This window comes from Staurois parvus, unplaced genomic scaffold (assembly GCF_062004578.1).
Source record: "Staurois parvus isolate SC_StPar_1 unplaced genomic scaffold, SC_StPar_1.0 ptg000618l, whole genome shotgun sequence".
NCBI lineage: Eukaryota > Metazoa > Chordata > Amphibia > Anura > Ranidae > Staurois > Staurois parvus.
In genome coordinates this window covers 661,204-683,427 of record NW_028318414.1, presented here as the reverse complement: position 1 = coordinate 683,427, position 22,224 = coordinate 661,204, and the positions used below count along the sequence as shown (strand labels likewise).

The window sequence follows — 22,224 nt, the reverse complement described above, 5'->3', positions numbered from 1 at the left end:
CTTCCCTCCTCTTTCATCCATTCCCTCTCTCCCTTTTTATTCCTTTCTCCCTTCCTTTCCTTCTCCTTCATTCCTTCCTCCATCCATTTTATTTCTTTCCTCCATCCATTCCCTCCCTTTTCTTCCTTCCCTTCCTTCCTCCATCCCCTCCCTTCATTCTTTCCTCTTACCCCTTCCTTCCTCCATCCATTCCCTCCCTCCCTTTTCTTTCTTCCTTCCTTTCCTCCATCCATAAACAGGCTCTGTTTATTCATCCCAATCTAATGACTGCCCAACATATACTAGTGCTCCCTGTTCACTCCCTACTGACACTCTCCAATGCCCCCACAAAAGCATTGTGAACAAAATACAGAAATAAATTGTAAAAAAAAATCTGACACCCACACCATTACTCTATTGACACCATCCACTGGCCACCCAAAAGCATTTTGCAAAAAAAAATATAAAAATAAAACATTTGTAAAAAAAATCATAAAAAATTGTAAAAAAAATAAAATACTAATAAAAATGAAGAACTATGGACACCATCCTACACATACTACCCACAGCCATACACTCTGCACTCCTCTCCCTGTACATACTACCCACTGTCATACACACCACACTGTACATTCCCTATTTAACATTAACTCATTCTGCACTATATAAGTCATCTCAGACACCATTTAACCACACCCCTTTTAAGCCATGCCCAATTTTTTTGCGCAATTTAAAACACACCCCTCCAATCTCATCCTTTCCTCTCTCTCTCACACCCCTCCTCTTTTTCACCCTCTCACTCCCCTCTCTCTTTCACTTCCCCCACATGGCAGCCATCTTTAAAACTGTAAGTGCCCAGTGGCTTCTACGGAAAGAATCGGGAACATTCATGCAGGCTTTGCTGCAGTAAATATTTAAATGCCCTTTGTATGCAGCTGAGCTATAATATGTAGGTAGGGTGTTGTGTGGGTGTGACTTGAGTGTAGGCGGAGGCACAGGGGGCCCCATTATCTCTTTCTGCCCAGGGGCCCCATGAGTTGTCAGTCCGCCCCTGGCTGTGAACATTAAGCGAGAGCAATAATTTTAGCAGTAGACTTCCTCTGTAACTCTAAACTGGCAACCTATAAAAAATGTTATCGCATCATCTATGGAGATTTGTAAGTTATGTAGTTTGGCGCCATCCCATGAGTGTGTGCATGTTAGGTATCTATTTACTTGGCGTAACATCTTTTATATCTTACCAAAAATTGGGTTATATATTGTGTTTTTTTGTATTAAAGTGTTACTAATCCCACAACAGTAAAATCAGTCTGTATGTGCAGTAAAGCATGCTTGTTATACTCACTGTGGAACCCAAGGAGTTAATCCGCATTGTGTGAACAGGCTGTTTGATCCTGTCTTCTCTGATCCTCCCATTCTTTGGCTGTCCCCAATCCATCTTCTGATAGCACAGAGCTCTTGCAGTCACTCTGCACATGCTCAGTTTGGTGTGTATTGCTAGAGAGTTTATTTTTTTCTTTGGGAGGGTGCATGTGACCGGCACAGGACACTCAGCACTATCCAAACAGAGGGTCAGAAGTTATGCAGCCTCTGTGCACTGTGGGAGAACAGATATAGTGAATGCAGGGTCCTGGATTTAGTAACACTTTCAAATTCGTTAAAGTGTATTTTTTCCAAAAACTTGCTTTTGAAAAATTGTTGCGCGGAGCCACCTAAGCCGGAGATACCAGCTTAGAGCACCGCTCCACCACCGCTCATGCAGCTGAACAAAGCAGCAACTGGGCCACCACAATGACAGCTCAATCCTCCCACAAGCCTGTTAAGTGCCCCGGAACCCATAGAATGGTGTCGGGTGTATCCAGACATAAGCCTAAGCTGAAAAGCATCCGAGAGGTACTAGCGCGGGCCTCCTCCAAAATGGCGGCGCCGCCACACAAGCACATCCCGCTCTCTCAAACCGACACACCACAACTGCAGGGAGGAAGCAGATTCGGACCCAGACACCCTGGTCAACCCCTGCCTTCATCCCAGACCACCTCTCCTCACTCAGACGTGCTGAAGCAATTTGAGCGAATGTTACAAAAGGCACTCAAACAGACCTCTGACCAAATCACAGAGCGCCTCTCTAGGGAGATTCGCAAGCTAGGCCAGCGTACCTCTGACCTAGAACTGAGGGCCGACGACCTAGTAGCCACACTTAACCACACAGATGAGTTGGAGTCCCTCAAAGAAGAGATTCTCAGTCTGCAATCCAAACTAGAGGACATTGAGAATAGGGCCAGATACTCTAATCTTAGAATACGTGGTATCCCCGAAACTGTTATCGATCTTCAATCCACAATCACGGCCTTATTCCAGGAACTGGCTCCTTCTATTCCCATGGAAAGGCTTGAAATGGATCGGATTCACAGAGCCCTGGCCCCATGCAAAGCAGAGGCCCCCCCAAAGAGCTATCATAACTAAGCTCCATTTTTACCGTATTAAGGAGCAACTCCTGTTGGCTGCACGGCAACGCAAGCCACTCTCCTTCCAAGGTCATGAATACCAGCTGTTCGCAGACGTCTCGCAACTATCTCCAAACATAGGGCCCTCAAGCCTCATCAACTGACCCTGCAACACCACTGTATTACCTACTTCCCTTTCAGCCCTTGCTTTACATACCAGAGAACTAAGCACATCTGTAAGTCATCCGAAGAACTCCAGGCTCTCTTACAAGAACTACACCTGGCGACTCCGCCTGCAGAGAATCGAAACCACCACAGGCCCCAACAAACGAGCTTGCTTCGCCTCACCAGCCCAAGGTCCACCTGACTCCATGGATTGACAGCATCCTGTGGAACCTCTGCTCTCCTTCATCTCCAACCCTCAGTTGGAACCATTTTGACTCTCTCTTCAGCCCACGCTGGGCACACAATTACGGTTATCAACTCTGAGTCACTGACTTCACCAGAATGACAGCAGTTTCGCTGATAAAGTTTACCACACCAAGATATCCTTTGATTGTGCATGGCTACTAGCATACTACTTGGTCATGTCTATGGGGAAGATGGAACATAATCTTCAATACTGACATCTCCCCCATACCCATCACCTTAGGATACTACATGGAAATATTTTTTTTTTAATAAACAGTCCTTAGACTCCTTGATGGGAGCCGCAACATATACATCTCAGGTCTCCCTATGCCTTGAGATCTGGGCTTGATTCTTACATAGCCCTACCCGCTCCACTGTATTTAACTAAAAACTCTGGACCCCCCCCACCAAAATTTATTTTCTGTAGTTAACTCGCCCCACCCCTTTGGTTGATTCTCTAGGGGGCCCAAACTAACTTCGTCAAGCTATATCTCAGTGTACATTCCCCCCTTGGCCTACTTGACTTCTCAAAACTACTAGAACACACCAACAGTCCCGATTCCTGGGAATCACACAAGACCCAGCTGCAAATGTTGTTAACTCTACATTATATCAAGACATTTCAGGGCTGCTGTGGCACGGGGTGGGTATCACTACTGCCTCCAACCTCGTCCTTGGGTATAACCATGCGGGCTCCCTCAGGACAACGTTTAGCTTCCCAGCTTGTGGCTCCAAACCCTTCCTGGTTAGGCAGTTCTGTATTTGTATCCTTAAAGTTCTTCTTAGCTAGACTACACCAAGACATTTATTTTTATTTTATTTATTTCAGGTACTTATATAGAGCCGTCAATTTACGCAGCGCTTTACAGATATATATATTGTACATTCACATCAGTCCCTAATCCTCAATGGGTGTACAATCTAAGGTCCCTAACTCACATTCATACATACACATACTAGGGACAATTTAGACAGGATCCAATTAACCTACCAGCATGTCTTTGGAGTGTGGGAGGAAACCGGAGTACCCAGAGGAAACCCACGCAGGCACAGGGAGAACATGCAAACTCCAGGCAGGTGGTGCCATGGCTGGGATTCGAACCAAGGACCCTAGTACTGCCAGGCGGAAGTGCTAACCATTTAGCCACTGTGCTGCCCATTCATGACATTCATCTTTATAGCCCCATTCTTTCCCTGGACCCACTCTACCCTTTTCACCCCTCCTTTCTATTTTCTATTTCCTCGCCCAGAGGGCTGGCCACAGCCTGAATTAACCCAGTCCAATAGTCCAAGGTCTAAATTCCCCCCAAAAACAAGCTAAAGCTTTCAAATCATTCTCCTCAACCAAGGCCCACGTAGTTTGCTTACAAGAGAGACACTTCACTAAATCACATTGCCATAGCCTTTTATCGCTCTATTCCATTTGCCCTCCGAGCGGAAATCAGAGACCCTGAAGGGCGATATATTACACTCACAGGCCACCTCCTTAATACAGAAGTCACAGTGGTATCCTACTACGCTCCAAACCGTAACCCGACCTCCTTTCTCTCTCATCTTCTGAACGTACTCGAAACCCACAAACAGGGCACTTTACTAGTTTGCGGTGATTTTAATCAAGTGATCTAAATCCCCTGCTCTCGTCACATCCAGTCCCACTAAACATAACTTCAAAACTCTTCAACAACACTCTCTCCTCAACTCCTGGCACGAGGCTAACCCAGCGAGATGACAATACACAACCATACTGTCATCTGTGATCAAGCCCTACACCTGGACAGATCATAACGCTGTTATTACAACTTTAGACTCCTTAATCCCCAGGTCTAGGGACTCTACCTGGTGCCTAAACGATACCCTTCTGGCTCACACGGAACACCGTGTCACAATAGAAATAGCTATTAAAGATTACCTAACCCATAATAACACATCAGATATCTCATCCACTACACTGAGGGAAGCCTACAAACTGGTGTTACGAGGAGAGCTCATCAGTCAGGCATCCCACTTAAAAAAAAGAGAGACAGTTACTTCATAGACGCCTAGATGCCGCATTCAATAACTCTCACATAGCCTTTCAAACTGACCCCTCCCCCAAACACAAACAGGCTTATGAGAAAGTCCATCTAGAGCTTGATCTCTTTTTAACTGAATCTGCAAAGAAAGTACTCCATAGATCTAGACACAGATACTACATGAAAGCCAATAAACCTCATACTTTCCTAGCCCTGACCCTCTAATCTAGATCGACCGCGCAAACCTATTCGGTTGAAAATAGCTAAAGATTCATATACAAGTAACCCTCTGAACATCCTACGAGTGTTTCACAAATACTTGCAGACCTATATTCAGCAAAAACCTAATTCGAGGAATCCAAAGTAGAAGCTCTTTTTTCAAACCTTTGGACTTCCAACTTTAACATTGTCACAACGCACGTCTCTAGAGCAGCCGGTCTCTGACTCAGGAGGTAATAAATACAATTAAATCTCTTAAAACTAATAAATGCCCGGGACCTGATGGTTTCACAGCCTCTTATTACAAGCGTTTTGCTGGCCTCCTAGCCTCACTTTTAGTCAGGGCCTTTAACGCTTTACTAAAAGACCACGCTTTTGGGCAGGACTCCCTCAGTCATCATTACGATGCTACCCAAGAATAACTCAGACAATACCTCTTGGTCCAACTATAGATCCATCTCCCTCCTTAATATTGACATCAAGATACTAGCTAAGATATTATCTGTACGTCTGAATAGGGTTATTGGTTCTCTCATACACAAGGATCAAGTGGGTTTCATCCCCTTGAGTCAAGCTGGTGACGGGGTCCGTCGGGCAGTCCTCTCACATGCAGTCAGGAATTGTCGTGTTCCCACATGCTTTGTGTCTCTTGACATTAAAAAAGCCTTTGATACGTCTCCTGGCCATACCTACAATTTGCCCTACACCACTGGGGCTTCGGGCCACACTTTCTTACCTGGATCCCCTCACTATACACCTTGCCAAAAATGTATCTGAAATATGCGGGACAGAAGTGTGACCCATTCCCCATCCAACGCGGGACGCACCAAGGCTACCCCCTCTCCTCTTTGCCCTCGCCATCAAGCCCCCGGAACAACTGCTATGAAACAACCCTGATATCTGAGACCTAGAGCTAGGAGCCCACCACCATAAATTGACCCTCTTTGAAGATGACATACTTCTCTTTATGACGACCCCTCTCATAGCTGCTCCCAATCTCTTGACCACACTAGATCAATCCTCAGTTGTCTCTGAACTACAAGTCAACCCCCAAAAATCTAAAGCACCTAATATTTCCATACCCTATTCTGCTCTCCTACAACTCCAAGCTATCCTCACATTCTCTTGGTAGACACATTATATCCCCTTTTTAGTATCTATTTCAGGTACTTATATAGCGTCGTCAATTTACGCAGCACTTTACATATATATTATACAGTCACATCAGTCCCTAACCCTCTTTAGGCACCAGACTCACCACAGACCCGTCTGCGCACTACCTCACTGATTACACCCCACCCCCAATGTTAACACATCTAACCAACCTAATGACATCCTGGTACTCTTTACCCCTTGCAGTATGCTTTGGGTCATTGTCCATCTGCACTGTGAAGCGGTGTCCAAAGAGTTCTGAAGCATTTGGCTGAATATGAGCAGATATTGCCCGAAACACTTTAGAATTCATCCTGCTGCTTTTGTCAGCAGTCACATCATCAATAAATACAAGAGAACCAGTTCCATTGGCAGCCATACATGCCCACGCTATGACACTACCACCACCATGCTTCACTGATGAGGTGGTATGCTTAGGATCATGAGCAGTTCCTTTCCTTCTCCATACTCTTCTCTTCCCATCACTCTGGTACAAGTTGATCTTGGTCTCATCTGTCCATAGGATGTTGTTCCAGAACTGTGAAGGCTTTTTTAGATGTCGTTTGGCAAACTCTAATCAGGCCTGCCTGTTTTTGAGGCTCACCAATGGTTTACATCTTGTGGTGAACCCTCTGTATTCACTCTGGCGAAGTCTTCTCTTGATTGTTGACTTTGACACACATACACCTGCCTCCTGGAGAGTGTTCTTGATCTGGCCAACTGTTGTGAAGGGTGTTTTCTTCACCAGGGAAAGAATTCTTCGGTCATCCACCACAGTTGTTTTCCGTGGTCTTCCAGGTCTTTTAGTGTTGCTGAGCTCACCGGTGCGTTCCATCTTTTTAAGAATGTTCCAAACAGTTGTTTTGGCCACGCCTAATGTTTTTGCTCTCTGATGGGTTTGTTTTGTTTTTTCAGCCTAATGATGGCTTGCCTCACTGATAGTGACAGCTCTTTGGATCTCAGCTTGAGAGTTGACAGCAACAGATTCCAAATGCAAATAGCACACTTGAAATGAACTCTGGAGCTTTTATCTGCTCATTGTAATTGGGATAATGAGGGAATAACACACACCTGGCCATGGAACAGCTGAGAAGCCAATTGTCCCATTACTTTTGGTCCCTTAACAAGTGGGAGGCACATATGCAAACTGTTCTAATTCCTACACCGTTCACCTGATTTGGATGTAAATGCCCTCAAATTAAAGCTGACAGTCTGCAGTTAAAGCACATCTTGTTCGTTTCATTTCAAATCCATTGTGGTGGTGTATAGAGCCAAAAATGTTAGAATTGTGTCGATGTCCCAATATTTATGGCTGACTGTATGTATCCACACTTATGAGTGTACTATTTACCATCTGTTTTTTGTGTACAATTTTAATAATTTTAGGTATCACTGCACTATGTAGCTTTCTTTGCACCCTTGTTTACCCTGTTTTGTTACATAAACTTATTTAAAGTGGGAATCGTTTCATTTTTTTAATTAATGGACAGAGTGGGGAAAGGTTTGACACTCTTTTGGTTAGTTTGCTGACCACTACTGACACCCTGACCCTGTTCTGATCACATGCACTCTCCCAGGAAAAAAAACCCCAAAAAAACAAAAATGCTCTAGCAATACACACCGATATGAGCATTTGCAGAGTATCTCCACACGATATGTCCTCTCAGGAGAGGAGAGGAGAGGGAGATACTGAAAGAAGGGAAGGATGAAAGAAGTCAGGATCAAACAGCATTTTTAAACAATGCAGAGGATTAACCCCTTAGCTTCCACAGTGAGTATAACAAGCATGCTTTACTTCATATACAGACCGATTTTACTGTTGTGGATTTAGTAACACTTTAACTGTGAAGAAAGTGTTCTTCCTCTTCTAAACTTTATTAGCTGTTTTTTTTGTTGCCCCTCATAAGCAAGAAACTAAGGTTATTGTATTTTGAGGGCCCTCCTATATGTGTGCAAGCAGGTTGAGCTTTATGCTGCCTCAGTTGTGAGGGTTTGTGTTAAAATGTGTCCCAGGTTTTTCTTGGGTGGGTTTTCTTGGGTCCGGCCCACTAGTCTTGTAGGATATAAAAATGGGACAGGGGTCTGACTCAAGGCCCACATACTCGTACATAACACCTGTCATGTCGCTGACACCGGGGTCCATTTACACTGCCTTCTGTCGATGACAGAGCACCCTTGTAGAACATCTACAGCGCATGTAACCACCGAGAGCTTCAAAACGCCTGTATACACCAGACCTGGAATTCTGCCACAATGGACTTTATCCTGTGCAGGCACGCTGGGAGAGACACAAGTCATAGTTAAGTTAGAGACTAAGTAACAAGCCCATTCTGCATTTAGTCTACAACATGGGTCAGTTAAGGCATATTGGGGAAGGAAGACCCAACTTACCAAAGCTAACAAAAGTTTAGGAAACAGTCAGTCATGAAGCGTGTACATGTGACAGGTGGAATAGCCTCTTGCAGGAGTTGTCACTTGCTCCGTGAGCAGGTCTGTCTCCCATAGCAACAGGAGCAGATCAGCACGGCAGAGGTCCTCAGCCTGAGCACTGGTACGGCACAGGAAGAGTTAAGGAAGTGCGCGCATAAAGTCCATGCTAGAAAAAGCAAAAGGTACCCCACGTGTATGTCGAGGGACCCTATTCAAGGTGCCTGGCATAGGCCAGAAGAACACACCCAGGGTAGGCAAGGGTAATCTCCATCAAGTTTCTATGGCCGTCTATGTCCAATAAATTTTTCCTAACCTCCTGTTTCAGCCAAGGCACAAAACAACAAGACAGACAGAAAAAAAATGGCAATGCTCCAACCTTCCACGCTCTTAAAAACAAGTTCCAAAATAATTTCTGTATATCGGTTGGTGGGGTATCACAGTAACCTGTCACACAAGAGGTGAACGTCCAATGATGTCACAATCATTTGACCCAATCCAACCAAAACTAAAAAAGTTTGGGCTGGCGTTGGAAATTATGTGATGGAAGGGCACTCTGTAAAACACATAAAAGTGGTACATATAGCAAAGTACCAAGCTCTAAAAACAATAAACTACCTCCTAAGAATGTTTTTCCGGTGTCTAATTTCTCCAGCTAAGAGAAGGTGATGTTCAAGAACAAAAATGTTAAACATCACAATGATGTAAATGGCTTTATATATAGCAAAGTACGTATTTCCAAAGATCATCAACTCACACAAATGAAAGCACATTTGTCCTTCAGAAGATAACTGGCTTTACGTCTGTGCCAACATCATGAACACCAATCTCAACCTCTTCTGCTATTCACATGGAGGAAGTTCTTTGTCCACAGCAAAAAAAAAAAAAAAAAAATATATCATCCCTTGGTCACAGAATCTTAGTAATGCGTATGTTCGCAACAGAATACGTACTGTACATTATTTGTCTCTGGAACAAACAAATTCTCTGAACTCAGGAGGAGGCAACTCACTCAATGATAATTATAATGCTCATGGTCAAATCCAGTTATGTGCCAATATTAGGGACACCATATAAAAGAGTTACCATTCTAAACACATCTTAAAGATAAAAAACAAAAAGGAAAAAGAAAAAAAAAAAATCACATATTTGAGTAGAAAGGGAAGGGTTTCTTGCAAAAGACAATTTAAAGTCTTACTAAACCCACAACAGTAAAATCAGTCTGTATATGCAGTAAAGCATGCTTGTTATTGTTATACTCACTTTGGAACCTAAGGGGTTAATCCTTTCCATTGTGTAAAACACTGTTTGATCCTGACTTCTCTGATCCTCTCCTTCTTCCAGTGTCTAACCTCTGATCTGATGAGATATCGTGTGAAGACACTGCACATGCTCAGTTTAGTGTGTACTGCTAGAGGTTTTATTTTTTTTCTTGGGAGAGAGCATGTGATCAGCACTGTCCAGACAGAGGTCAGGGGTTCTGAAATGCTCCAGGAAAGCTCTTTCATGCTGAGTTAATCAAAATGACTACATATGATCACAGTTGAAAGTTAAATGGTTTTGTGTGATACTGAGAAGGTGATTAGCTACACTTGATTGAGTTTTTGTCATTTTTAGGAGGGCGGTGATCAATGATTCTGTTTTTGATTTTTTTTTTTTCTACATGTTGGGGTTATACAGTGCTCAGCATAAATGAGTACACCCCATTTGAAAAGTAAGATTATAATCAATATCTCAATGAACACTAAAACAATTTCCAAAATTTTGACAAAACTGAGTTTTATAGAACATTTGTTTAGCTCATTACATGAAAGGTTAATAACTTAGATTAAAAAAAAATCTTCAGTTTTACTCAAATTAGTTGATACAAAAATGAATACACCCCACAACAAAAACTACTACATCTAGTATTTTGTATGACCTCCATGATTTGTAAGGACTTCTCGGCATGGAATGAACAAGTTGGCGACATACTGCAAAATCTATTTCCATTCTTTAAGAACGACCTCTTTTAGAACCTGAATGCTGGATGGAATTCATACCATCAATGAAATGCAGCTCCCCGACACCAGCAGCACTCATGAAGCCTCACAGAAGTACACAGCCATCACCATGTTTCCCTGTAGGCACTATGCATTTTTCTTTGTACTCCTCACCTTTGCGATGCCATACAGTTTTGAAGCCATTGGTTCCAAAAACATGTATCTTGGTCTCATCGCTCCACAGTACAGAGTTCCAGTAGCCGCCTTCTTTTTCAGCATGGGCCCTGGTAAATTCTAGGCTGACTTTTTCGTGCATGGGCTTTAGGAGAGGCTTCCTTCATGAACGACACCCATGCATGCCATTCCTCTGCCATGTACTGTGTCACGGGAAACAATCACCTCAGATTGGTTTTCTACTTCTTACGCTAACTGCAGTGAACTTGCATGGCGATCTTCTTCAACCCTTCTCATCAGAAGATGCTCCTGTCGAGGTGTGCCATTACCGGTAAGTCTAACGGTTATTTTTCTCCTCTCACCTTCCAGGATGGCACACCTGAGAGGATAATCAAGTAACAACATGCCTACCTTAGGGTGGTACCACAGACTGTAGCACCTTTTGGCCGAAGGCCAAGTCTTGCTGCGACAGACCTTCAATCCGGTAATGTTTCAAGAAGATTCCTTAACTGGACCAGGTGGCTGCACTGCGAAATCTGTTCACAGGAGGCTCCCGCATTTTCCGCCCAGGATGTGGCCATAGCCCTGGTTGAATGAGCTTTAACCTTTGCTGGTGCAGGAAACCATGCACTCTCATAAGCTAAGGCAATAATTTGTCTGATCCACCTGGAGACCGAAACCTTAGAGGCTTGAAGTCCCTTCTTTGGTCCAGCATAAGAAATTTGCAGATGGTCGGACCTCATAAAATCTTTGGCTCTATGCAGATAAGTGATGAGACACCTCTGCACATCAAGACGGTGGAATTTATCTTCTTTTGCGTTAATGGGATTATCACAGAAGGAAGGTAAAATTATTTTCTGTGTCCTATTAGATAAGGAAGCTACCTTGGGCAGGTACATCGGATCTGGCCTAAGGGTGACCCTATCTGGCAGGATCAACAAAAAGGGTTCTTTGACCGACAAATTTTGTAGATCTCCAACTCTTCTAGCTGTGGTGATAGCCAAAAAATATATAATTTTAATGTAAAAAACTTAAAGGGAGCCTCCTCTCTTGGGTCAAAAGGGTGCTTCGATAAGGCTTCAAGCACTCTTGTCAGATCCCACGGCGGAAACCTCTCTTTTGCGGCTGGGGTAATTCTTTCCCTGGCCACCAAACACTGTTTAACTAAAGGTTCTTTAGCAAATCTAGTGTCAAGAAAAACTGAAAAGTGCAGCAATTTGCACTCGAAGGGTGCTAACTGCCACCCATCTTTCAACACCATCCTGAAGAAACTTCAAGATTATAAGAACAGAGGTAGAGGACACCTGTTTCCGTTTGCATCAAGAACAAAAGATTTTCCACACTTTTGAGTAAATTTTCCTGGTTACAGGCTTTCTGCTTTCGAGGAGGGTGTCTACAACTCTGGCCAGACAACCCTTACTCTTTAGGATCTGGCACTCAATAGCCAGGCCATCAATTGGAAGAACTCTGGTTTGGGGTGAAGCACCGGACCCTGAAGAAGATCTGGAAGGATCGGAAGCCTCCAAGGCGGTGCCATCGACAGGGTTTGTAGGATTGCGAACCACGTCCTCCTTGGCCACCAAGGTGCAATCAGGAGGAGATGGCCTGATGACTGCCTGAGCTTCTGGAGGACTCGTGGGATTAATGCCAGGGGGGAAAAGGCATATGCCAGCCTGAACTGTCAGATATGTGACAATGCATCTAGGCTGTCTGACTCACTCTTGAGACATTGAGAAGAATCTCCTTACTTTTTTGTTCTTGCCATCAGCAAAAAAGTCTATTTTGGGCTTGACAAACCGTTGGGCCAAGGCCTGAAAGATCTTCTGGTTCAGTTCTCAATCCCCCTGACTGATCAGCTGGCAACTGAGGAAGTCTGTCTCCTGGTTGCTTGTCCATTTTATATGAACCACTGATTAGGGAAAGAACCTTCCCTTCGGCCCAACCCAGGATTTCCTTGGATGGGTCTAGTAGATGTCTGGATCTGGTACCACCCTGAAATCTCAGGTAGGTCACCGTGTTGGCATTGTTGGAGCCGACTTGAACCTCCCTGCCTGAGATACTGTTCTCGAAAGCCTTCAGGGCTTCGCCTACCGCTCTGAGTTCCCTGGAGCTGGATGAAGACTGGGAAATTGCCTTGTCCCTTGACCTTGGCATCTCCCAAGTGAGCACCCCACCCCCAGGAGCTTGCATTTGTGACCACTTTTAGGGGGTCCCACTGGGGCCAGGGCCTGCCTTCCTGCAGATTGCTGGGAATTAACCATTCTAGTGAGGATTTTACCTGTGGAGTGACTAATCTTTTGTCCAGGGATTTTTTCTTCATTTCCCACCAGGACAGAAGGAAGGATTGCAGGTCTTGAGTGGAATTGTGTCCAACACTATGGCTGGGATGGCTGCCGACATCAGACCCAGTACCCTCAAGACCTCCCTTGGGGAGCTTGAAAATGACTGACTATCTTCTGTATCTTGTCCCTCAGTAGAAAGTTTTTGAGTTCTCATGTCCACCATATAGCCCAAAAAGGTTTTGACCTGCTCCTGCTCCAGAGAGGAATTCACTATGCTCACTTTCCATCCCAGAGACTACAGGGCGGAGATCACCCTCCCAGTGTCTGCATTCACCTGGACAGCAGAGGGACCAAAGATTAGAAGATAGTCAAAATAGGGAATCAGGGATATCCACTGAAGGCGCAGGAGTGCCACTGCTTCGGCTAGGAGTTTGTAAAAATCCTTGGACCGGCCGCTAGTTGAAAAGGAAGAACCCTAAATTGCCAATGGACTGTTTCTTCCCCAATTACTATTGCAAACTTTAAGTATGCCTGATGTTCTGAATGAATTGGGGCATGCAAATAGGCATCCTTGAGGTCCAGCATAGTCATAAAGGCCTTTCCCAAGAGATTTTTGCGTACTGAGTATATACTCTCCATGAAAAATCTTTTGTACTTGAATTTGTTCATGTTTCTGAGGTTTATAGTCAGATGGTATTTTCCTGAAGGTTTGCGAACAACAAATACGTGGGAGAAAAATCCCTGGTATTGTTGACTTTTGGGTACGGGTACTACCACCAATTGTTCCGCCAGCTCCTGAACTCCTTCCATGAGTGCTTCCCTCTTCAAGGTGTCCTGAGGAAGACAGGATAGGGTGATCATTTGTGGGAGCCTTGACGAGAACTCCAGGCGATAGTCCTCTCGTATTAGTTGGCAGATGTAGGCACTGTCTGAGATTTTCTCCCACTGGGAGGAAAAATGTGACAGGTGGCCCCCTACCATGATCCTGGAGTCACTTGGTTTCTTTAGTGTTTGCTCCTGTGGAGGAAAGCAGCAAGTTGCTCCTTTGCTTTCCCCTTCCATTGCCCCATTTCTTATTTGGTTCCTTTTTGGCCCTCTACTGGTTCTGCCCTCAGGGGCCACGAAAAAAATGCTTATATTTCTCCCTCTTGGGTTTAACTGGGAATTTCTTCCCCTTCTCAGAGGACCTGGACAACACATTGTCTAACCCTGGGCCAAACAGCAGGGAGCCTTCAAAGGGGAGACCACAGAGTTTACCTTTCAAAGTTAAGTCAACTTACTATGCTTTAACAAAGATAGCCCTTTTTGCTGAATTAGCGAGTGCAACTGTTTTAACTGAGGCTTTAATAGCTTTGACCGCAGCATCCGCCAGGTCGTCTACTGCCTTCCCTATCATTGAGAGGAAATCTAGAACTTCAACTGACTTGGCCCCTTGTGAAAGGTGTTTGGTCAGTCTTTCCATCCAAAAGTCTATATCTCTGGCAATGCAGGTTGCTGCCAGAGTTGGGACCATAGCAGATGTGTTGGCCTCCCATGGCTTCCTTAGGAGGGATTCAGACCTTCGGTCCATCAAATCCTTAATGCTCCCTGAATCCTCGGAGAGATCAGACCTCTTGGTAACTTGCAACATCGCAGCATCTAAACTAAGAAGCCTAAATAATCTATCTTCCTCCTCCTCTTTAACCGCTACTGCTACAGGGTGACAGGGCTGTGCAAAATCACGTATATATACGTGATTTCGCAATTCTGGGTAGGGGGTGCGCACCACCCTATCCATGCCACCATTGGCGGCTACAGATGTCAGTACTGGGTCCTGGTCGGAGATTCCCCGCCGGCACCCGGTGATCACCGAGTATCACTGACAGGGGAGAGACCTGTGTGTAAACATAGGTTTCTCTCCTGCCAGCAATAAAATGATGCTGTGTATGTTTCCCTAGTAAAACGCACACACAGCACACATAGTAAAACAGCGCACAGTGAACCCTTTGATCGCCCCAGATGTTAACCCCTTCCTGCCTAGTGTCATTAGTACAGTGTCAGTGCTTTTTATTATCACTGATCACTGCATTTGTGTCATTGGCAGTTAGTTTCCCCCCAGTGTCAGAATGCCTGTTGCAGTCCCACTATAAGTTGCTGATCGCCACCATTACTAATATAAAAAAAAATAAAAATGCTAGTATATATACACCTCGATTTGTAGACGCTATAAGTTTCATGTAAACCAATTAATTTACATGTATTGGGATTTTTTTTTTTTTAGCAAAGACATGTAGCAGAATACATTTTGTCTTAAATTTATGAAGAAATTCGATTTTTTAATTTTTTACTGGATATGTTTTATAGCAAAAAGAAAAAATATTGTTTTTTTTCCAAAATTGTCAGTCTTTTTTTGTTTATAAAAATAAAAAACACACAGGTGATCAAACACCACCAAAAGAAAGCTCTATCTGTGGGGGAAAAGGACATAAATCTCATTTATGTACAGCATTGCATGACCGGGCTATTGTCACTTAAAGTAACGAAGCGCCATGTCGGAAAAAAAAATGGTCAGGAAGGGGGGGGGGGGGGATAAGTCCTCTGGAGGGCAAGTGGTTAAAATGGGAACCTTCTTTTCCAAGTCTTAGTGCTGACCATGCCTCACTACCCAGATCAAGGTCCACCTCCTCCCAGGAGCTGTGGTCTGATATAGGCTGACTATCCAGCTCTACCTTACTCTTCTCCTATCCCTGGCTTGGGCTGGAGGAAGTATCTGGGAAGAATTTTAACTGGGGCCCTCTCTGAAATTAAAGCTTTCCTGTGAGGACGGCCCATTCCTAGGGCTACTCTGGGCCTAGGCCTTGTGGCTGTGCTAAGGTTCGAAAAGACCGGATGCTGGCTACCATCTTCGCTTGAATAAATGCTAGAAAATCTTTCGTCAAGCCTGAAGTCTCTTTCCCTGCCAGCCTGCTAATACATCTATAGCAAAATGGTTTAGGATGGGACCTAGCTAGCTTATCCCCACAATAACCACATTTCCTAGAGGAGCTAGAGCCCACGGGTAAGGAAGGCGGTCTATCAGGGATCTCCTGGGTTCCGCTTGGGGATTCTGAGAGAAGAGCACCAATTGTTTAGTGTCTCTCTTCCTATCCCCCTCCGGCTGCCGGGCTTTAACATATAGTTAACTAGGGGGGAAGAAAGACACTCACCAAGCCCCGACTTGGACTTGCCCACAGTCACCGGTGCTGCTATCCCTTTCTCTGTTTCCATGAGGTGGTTCGGCCCAGTCTCCGCTGCAGATGTCAGGTGTACTGTCCTGGACTATCAGCCAACCGCTGTGAGCCACCCTGCTGTCCTCCTCACATTCCAGCGTCTCTGAGCCCTCTTACGGGCTGCGCCGTTTTCCTGGTCAAACCCACTTCCAGTCAGACGGCTGAAAGATCCTGGTGATGCCTGAACGAGGCTTGGAGTGCACACACCCTCCTTCCTGCAATCCACTGATCGGTGTTTCAACACACTACAGCAACGGTCACACTCCCCTGAGACTGGAGCGCTGGTGCCAACTGGGTGCACCTTTGTGAGAAGGAATGAGCCTGCAGGTTTGTTCAGACCTCCCTATGCCTGCCTCACAGGGGTACCATCCGACCCTCCCTAGACTTCTGGTCACAAAAACAAATGTTCTATTGTAGGGAGAAACAGTCAATACTGGAGGGCAAGGGGAAGGGAATAATAACAGCTGAAATGAATTGTGTTTCCTGTAAGCAAGAGCCTCATCTCTCAGGTGTGCTGTCCTGGAAGTTGATAAGAGAAATACACATAACTGTCCAGGATCATAGTAGTCTAGAATATACCTTCATTTTTTTGGCCTGGCAGCCATCCAGTAGTCCAACCCAATGACAATGTTACATCTGGGAAAAATAATGACACAGTCTGTAGGAATTCTCTGGCATCTACTGGCTTGGCAATTCCTCCAGGACCTGTTAGTATATCAGCATTTATCCATATAGGCTGTTTAATGTTATCCTTCAACATATCCAGGATTTTCATAGACGGTAACACCGATTCCAAACTGAAAAAATGAAAGCCATATTTAGAATGGATTTAAAACACAATATTATTAGAGAACATGAAGCACATTACTTGGCTGGGAAATCCAAGAATCCAACACTCTCGAAAGTGTGTCAGACAAGGAGGACTTTTCAGGCACCGTAGCTCTTGAATAGAGCAAAGACTCGCACCACATACAATGAGACGGCCAAGTATAGTATCTCTATTTCACAGGGTAACATTCTTTTCCAACTCTTGTTTTTGTGACAGGGTCACTTTAAGTTGTTGTTTTTCTTTTTAAAATCAAACTTCTTTTTAGTATAACAATCTTTGTGAAACTCTCAATGGTCAAGATTTCTTTAACGGTATTAAACAATTTATTTTATACTGAATGGGGAATTAAACTGCTTGTTAACAAAAATAAAAGTTCATCTGCACTTGCAGAATTTTTATCCCTGACCAATGCCTTAAACGTTCAGAATTCCAAAAAGCTCTAAATATGCTACCTGTATGGAGTTTACTATGTGTGGGTTTCCTCTGGGAAGTTTGGTTTCCTCAAACACTCCAAATACATGCTAGTAAGCAAATTGGAACCTATCTAAATGGTCTTAGTACATGTATGTTTCCATGCGAGGTAGGGATCTTCGACTGTAAGCTCCTTGAGGGTAGGGACTGATGTGAATAATAATACATACCTGTAACTAACAAAATAAATACCCAGTGATATACCTCCATGGCTACAAGAAAAACAACGACAGCGATCAGCTGGGGAAGGACAAGGCTCACATGCCACATAAATAATATCCTAGCAGCCTAAACATGTGTTTTAGAGGAATAAGTGACTTGTGATTGTGTAGTGTTGTCATTCATAATCATTTACTGTACATACAATACAGTAATCTTTATTAATCCTAATCATGTCAGTACAACATAATGAGAAACAATTTACAGAGGATGTACTGTATACAAAAATACTTTCTTCAACCGAACAACCTCAGATGTCTAATATATAAACTGATGGCAGTTTGAATCATGCATGTTAACCCCAGCTAACATTACCGGATTAAAACCTGCAGCAAAAGCCAGTTTTAGTGCACAAGTTGAACATGCTGACAACAATCAGTACTAGAAATCAGGTTCAGAACACCTGCACTATGTGCAATGCACACTCAGATAAAAATAAAAAACAAAAAAGGTAAATTCATAAATCAACAATCAAAATATAATGTGACCACAGCTATCATTCTGACATGGTGTCTCTAGTGCATGTAAATGACCAATTTGTAAATAGCACCATCACAAGTGGTTGATTAAAAATAAAGTGTATATTGACTATATTGTGAATAACAAATCTGTGCATATACTAAAAAAAATTAAATGCAACAATGCAAAGAACATTTTATATACTGTACAAAGTCCATAAAGTGCTTGTAGCGGTGTTAACTGTGCCTTATAACAATCCACAAAAGTTCTGTGTGTTTAGCGTATCCCTTCTTCACCATCTATGATGAGCCAACTCCTGTGTTGCCCAGACTGCCCATTTAAGAGTGACCACTCACCCCTCACAGGGGTACCATCTGACTCTCTCCAGTCTTCTGGTCACAAAAACAACAAACTATTATCATTATCGTGAGGTGAACAAAAGAGGAAAGGACTTCCAGGAGGGAAGCATCACTTTAGGTGAGGCAGCCTTCAAAAGATCTGACCCAGTAGTGCAGGAGAAGCAGTTCTTAGGATTAAGGTGTCATCAGGGAAGATGAACCACATAAAGGGATTTTTATGGTACAGAGCAGCCTTTTTCAACCAGGGCCTTGGCAAAATGTCTAAAAATTGCCCAAAACTTGTATATAAGCCAGCGGGTGGAACAATCCTGCCTTTTAGTTACACAAAGCCACAGGCATTTGCACCATTACGACCTTCTAGCCGTCGGCATCCTGACAACCAATGACATCATTAGTTGATAAGGAGGATGTCAGCTGCCTGCACAGCATCCTAGTTTGATCATCACTGTCTTTCTCCATCAGTGCTGGGGTCACATTAGCTCAGTGATGGAGATAAACTGAGAGAGAAGAGAATCACTGGAATACTAGTCAATACCAGTGTGCAAAAGTGTATTTGCTTTGTGAGAATAAATCACCTCTAATGTTGGGTATCCTATGTGTGGATGTTGCTGTATTATATAAAACTATTAGAATAGTTTTACACATTTTAGAATAGGGTGACTCAAGATTGTCCATAATGTTAAAGGGTGTCTCCGGACTGTCCATAATTTAAAAGGGTGCTTTGACTGAAAAAAGGTTGAAAAACACTGGTGTAGAGGCTCTATAGTCTTTCAAATCTATCTGGGTAAGTCCGAGGCAGCCCACAAGAAATTTTGCACAGCATTTCACAATGGCTTGTTTTAAACACCCTATGATGTTATTAATACCACATATTTTAGGAGACAGGATTGCTATGTATTGAGGAACACCTGGTGCCAACAGATCAAAAAAATCTATTTATTCCATGATCATGATTACATTTAAAGAACTAAATGTTTAATAATATGCAAATATATTTCTGGATTGTCCCTCTGGGTTGCATACATAGATTTTTTTCTTTTGACAGGCTACCCTAGAGTACAGAGGCTCTTGATTAGACTGTGTGCAAAGTCTAGGGAGGATTGGTGGAAATTGACATATTGAAGAAGAAATACAAAAGCATTCATATCATAGCAGACTATTTTAACTTTATGTTTATGTGAAAATCCAAAAATGGTAAAATAAAAATAAATCTTGGTTTTTCCCTACATTAATGTACTATTTTGCATCTGTCATGTCCCCACACCACCTGTTCCTACTGCACATACTGCCCCTTGTCACATCTTCAACACGCTTTCCCTGCACATACTGACCACTAAAAAGAAAATCTTGCATTGCTCTTAATATCCAATTTTAGAACAGGTACACTTCTAATTTTTTTAATAAACACAAAGGCTCCCATTGCAGCTCTTACCTACTCCACAGTGCTACAGTCAACAAAGCCTTAGGCTTTGCAACCTTCTTTTTCTAAACAATGGATTAGTAAATCCATGTCCAGACCTCAACCTTAAAGAACAGGGTATCCGGTTTTTGTCTGGGTCATGGCCACAGGTCTTCTTGGCATGGCTGGCAGATAGATACGATACTGCCAATATATTGCATAGTTCTCAGGGTCATTTGCCTATGCAAGCCTAACTACTACATAAAAGGGTACCTTGCAGCAACTGGTATGCTAAAACTATAAATGTAACGAGTAGTCAAAACTATAGTTTTAAGTTTTAAAATCCTTGTAGCATTACCCAATTTCTCTTTTTCTTGGCCTGCTTTACAGTATCATCTTTGTTGGGAAGAGTTACACTTTAGGTGGAAAAGTTCTCTTCATAGGGTTGAAAAGTTCCTACGCATGCACCAATTTTCTGAAAATTGGTGTGGTGGTAGGTTATTAACAGACTAAGAGCTGGTACATATAGATGGTATGTGTAATCTCCACATGCTTTAGAAACAATGATACCATGGGGGCTATGGCATGGTCAGTGGCGTAGTATGGGTTGTCAGCTCTCTGGGCAAGGTAATTTGCGTCCCTAACCCAAGGCTAGGGAGAGATAGGGGGCAAGGAGGGAGAGCGAGAGGGGGCAGGGAGAGAGCGGGGGGGGGCAGGGGAGAGGGGGGAGGGTCAGGGAGAGAGAGGGGGGGTGGTCAGGGGGAGAGAGAGAGAGAGGGCGCAGGGAGCGAGAGAGAGAGAGGAGGGCGCAGGGAGAGAGAGAGGAGGGAGCAGGGAGAGAGAGAGAGGGGGCAGGGAAAGAGAGAGAGGGGGCAGGGAAAGAGAGAGGGGGGGGCAGGGAAAGAGAGAGGGGGGGGCAGGGAAAGAGAGAGGGGGGCAGGGAGAGAGAGAGACGGGGCAGTGAGAGAGAGAGGGGGCAGGGAGAGAGAGGGGGGGCAGGGAGAGAGAGAGGGGGCAGGGAGAGAGAGAGGGGGCCGGGAGAGAGAGAGGGGGCAGGGAGAGAGAGGGGGGGCAGGGAGAGAGAGGGGGGCAGGGAGAGAGAGGGGGGCAGGGAGAGAGAGGGGGCAGGGAGAGAGAGGGCAGAGAGAGGGTGGCAGGGAGAGGGTGGCAGGGAGAGGGTGGCAGGGAGAGGGTGGCAGGGAGAGAGAGGGGGGGCGGGGAGAGAGAGGGGGGGCGGGGAGAGAGAGGGGGGGCGGGGAGAGAGAGGGGGGGCAGGGAGAGAGAGGGGGAAGGGAGAGAGAGGGGGAAGGGAGAGAGAGGGGGCAGGGAGAGAGAGGGGGCAGGGAGAGAGAGGGGGCAGGGAGAGAGAGGGCAGAGAGAGGGTGGCAGGGAGAGGGTGGCAGGGAGAGAGGGGGGAGAGGGGGGCAGGGAGAGAGAGGGGGGCAGGGAGAGAGGGGGGGGCAGGGAGAGAGAGGGGGGCAGGGAGAGAGAGGGGGGCAGGGAGAGAGAGGGGGGCAGGGAGAGAGAGGGGGGCAGGGAGAGAGAGGGGGGCAGGGAGAGAGAGGGGAGCAGGAAGAGAGAGGGGAGCAGGGAGAGAGAGGGGAGCAGGGAGAGAGGGGGGGTCCGGGAGAGAGAGGGAGATGGGGGCAGGGAGAGAGAGGGAGATGGGGGGCAGAGAGAGAGAGGGGGCGGCAAGACGAGAGAGAGAGAGGGGGCGGCAAGGCGAGAGAGAGAGAGGGGGCGGCAAGGCGAGAGAGAGAGGGGGCGGCAAGGCGAGAGAGAGAGAGGGGGCGGCAAGGCGAGAGAGAGAGAGGGGGCGGCAAGGAGAGAGAGGGGACAGGGCAGGGAGAGAGAGAAGGGGCGGGGCAGGGAGAGAGAGAAGGGGCGGGGCAGGGAGAGAGAGAGGGGACAGGGCAGGGAGAGAGAGAGGGGACAGGGCAGGGAGAGAGAGAGGGGGAGGGGGGAGAGAGGGGGGGAGGGGGGAGAGAGAGGGGGAGGGGGGAGAGAGAGGGGGAGGGAGGGGGAGGGGGGAGAGAGAGGGGGAGGGGGAGAGGAAGGGGGGGAGAGAGAGGGAGAGGGGGAGGGAGAGAGAGGGAGAGGGGGGGAGGGAGAGAGAGGGAGAGGGGGGGAGGGAGAGAGAGGGAGAGGGGGGGAGGGA

At 45.3% G+C, this 22,224-nt stretch overlaps 1 protein-coding gene across 1 annotated transcript in view; it reads right to left on the bottom strand.

Annotated features, from left to right (window-relative positions):
* FAM151B (family with sequence similarity 151 member B) overlaps positions 1 to 22,224 on the bottom strand; it is an 87,695-nt gene that overhangs the window by 9,655 nt on the left and 55,816 nt on the right. Inside the window, exon 4 of the mRNA XM_089693218.1 lies at positions 16,910 to 17,127. Coding sequence (XP_089549344.1) covers positions 16,910 to 17,127 — 218 coding nt within the window. The remainder of the gene's footprint in view (positions 1 to 16,909; positions 17,128 to 22,224) is intronic.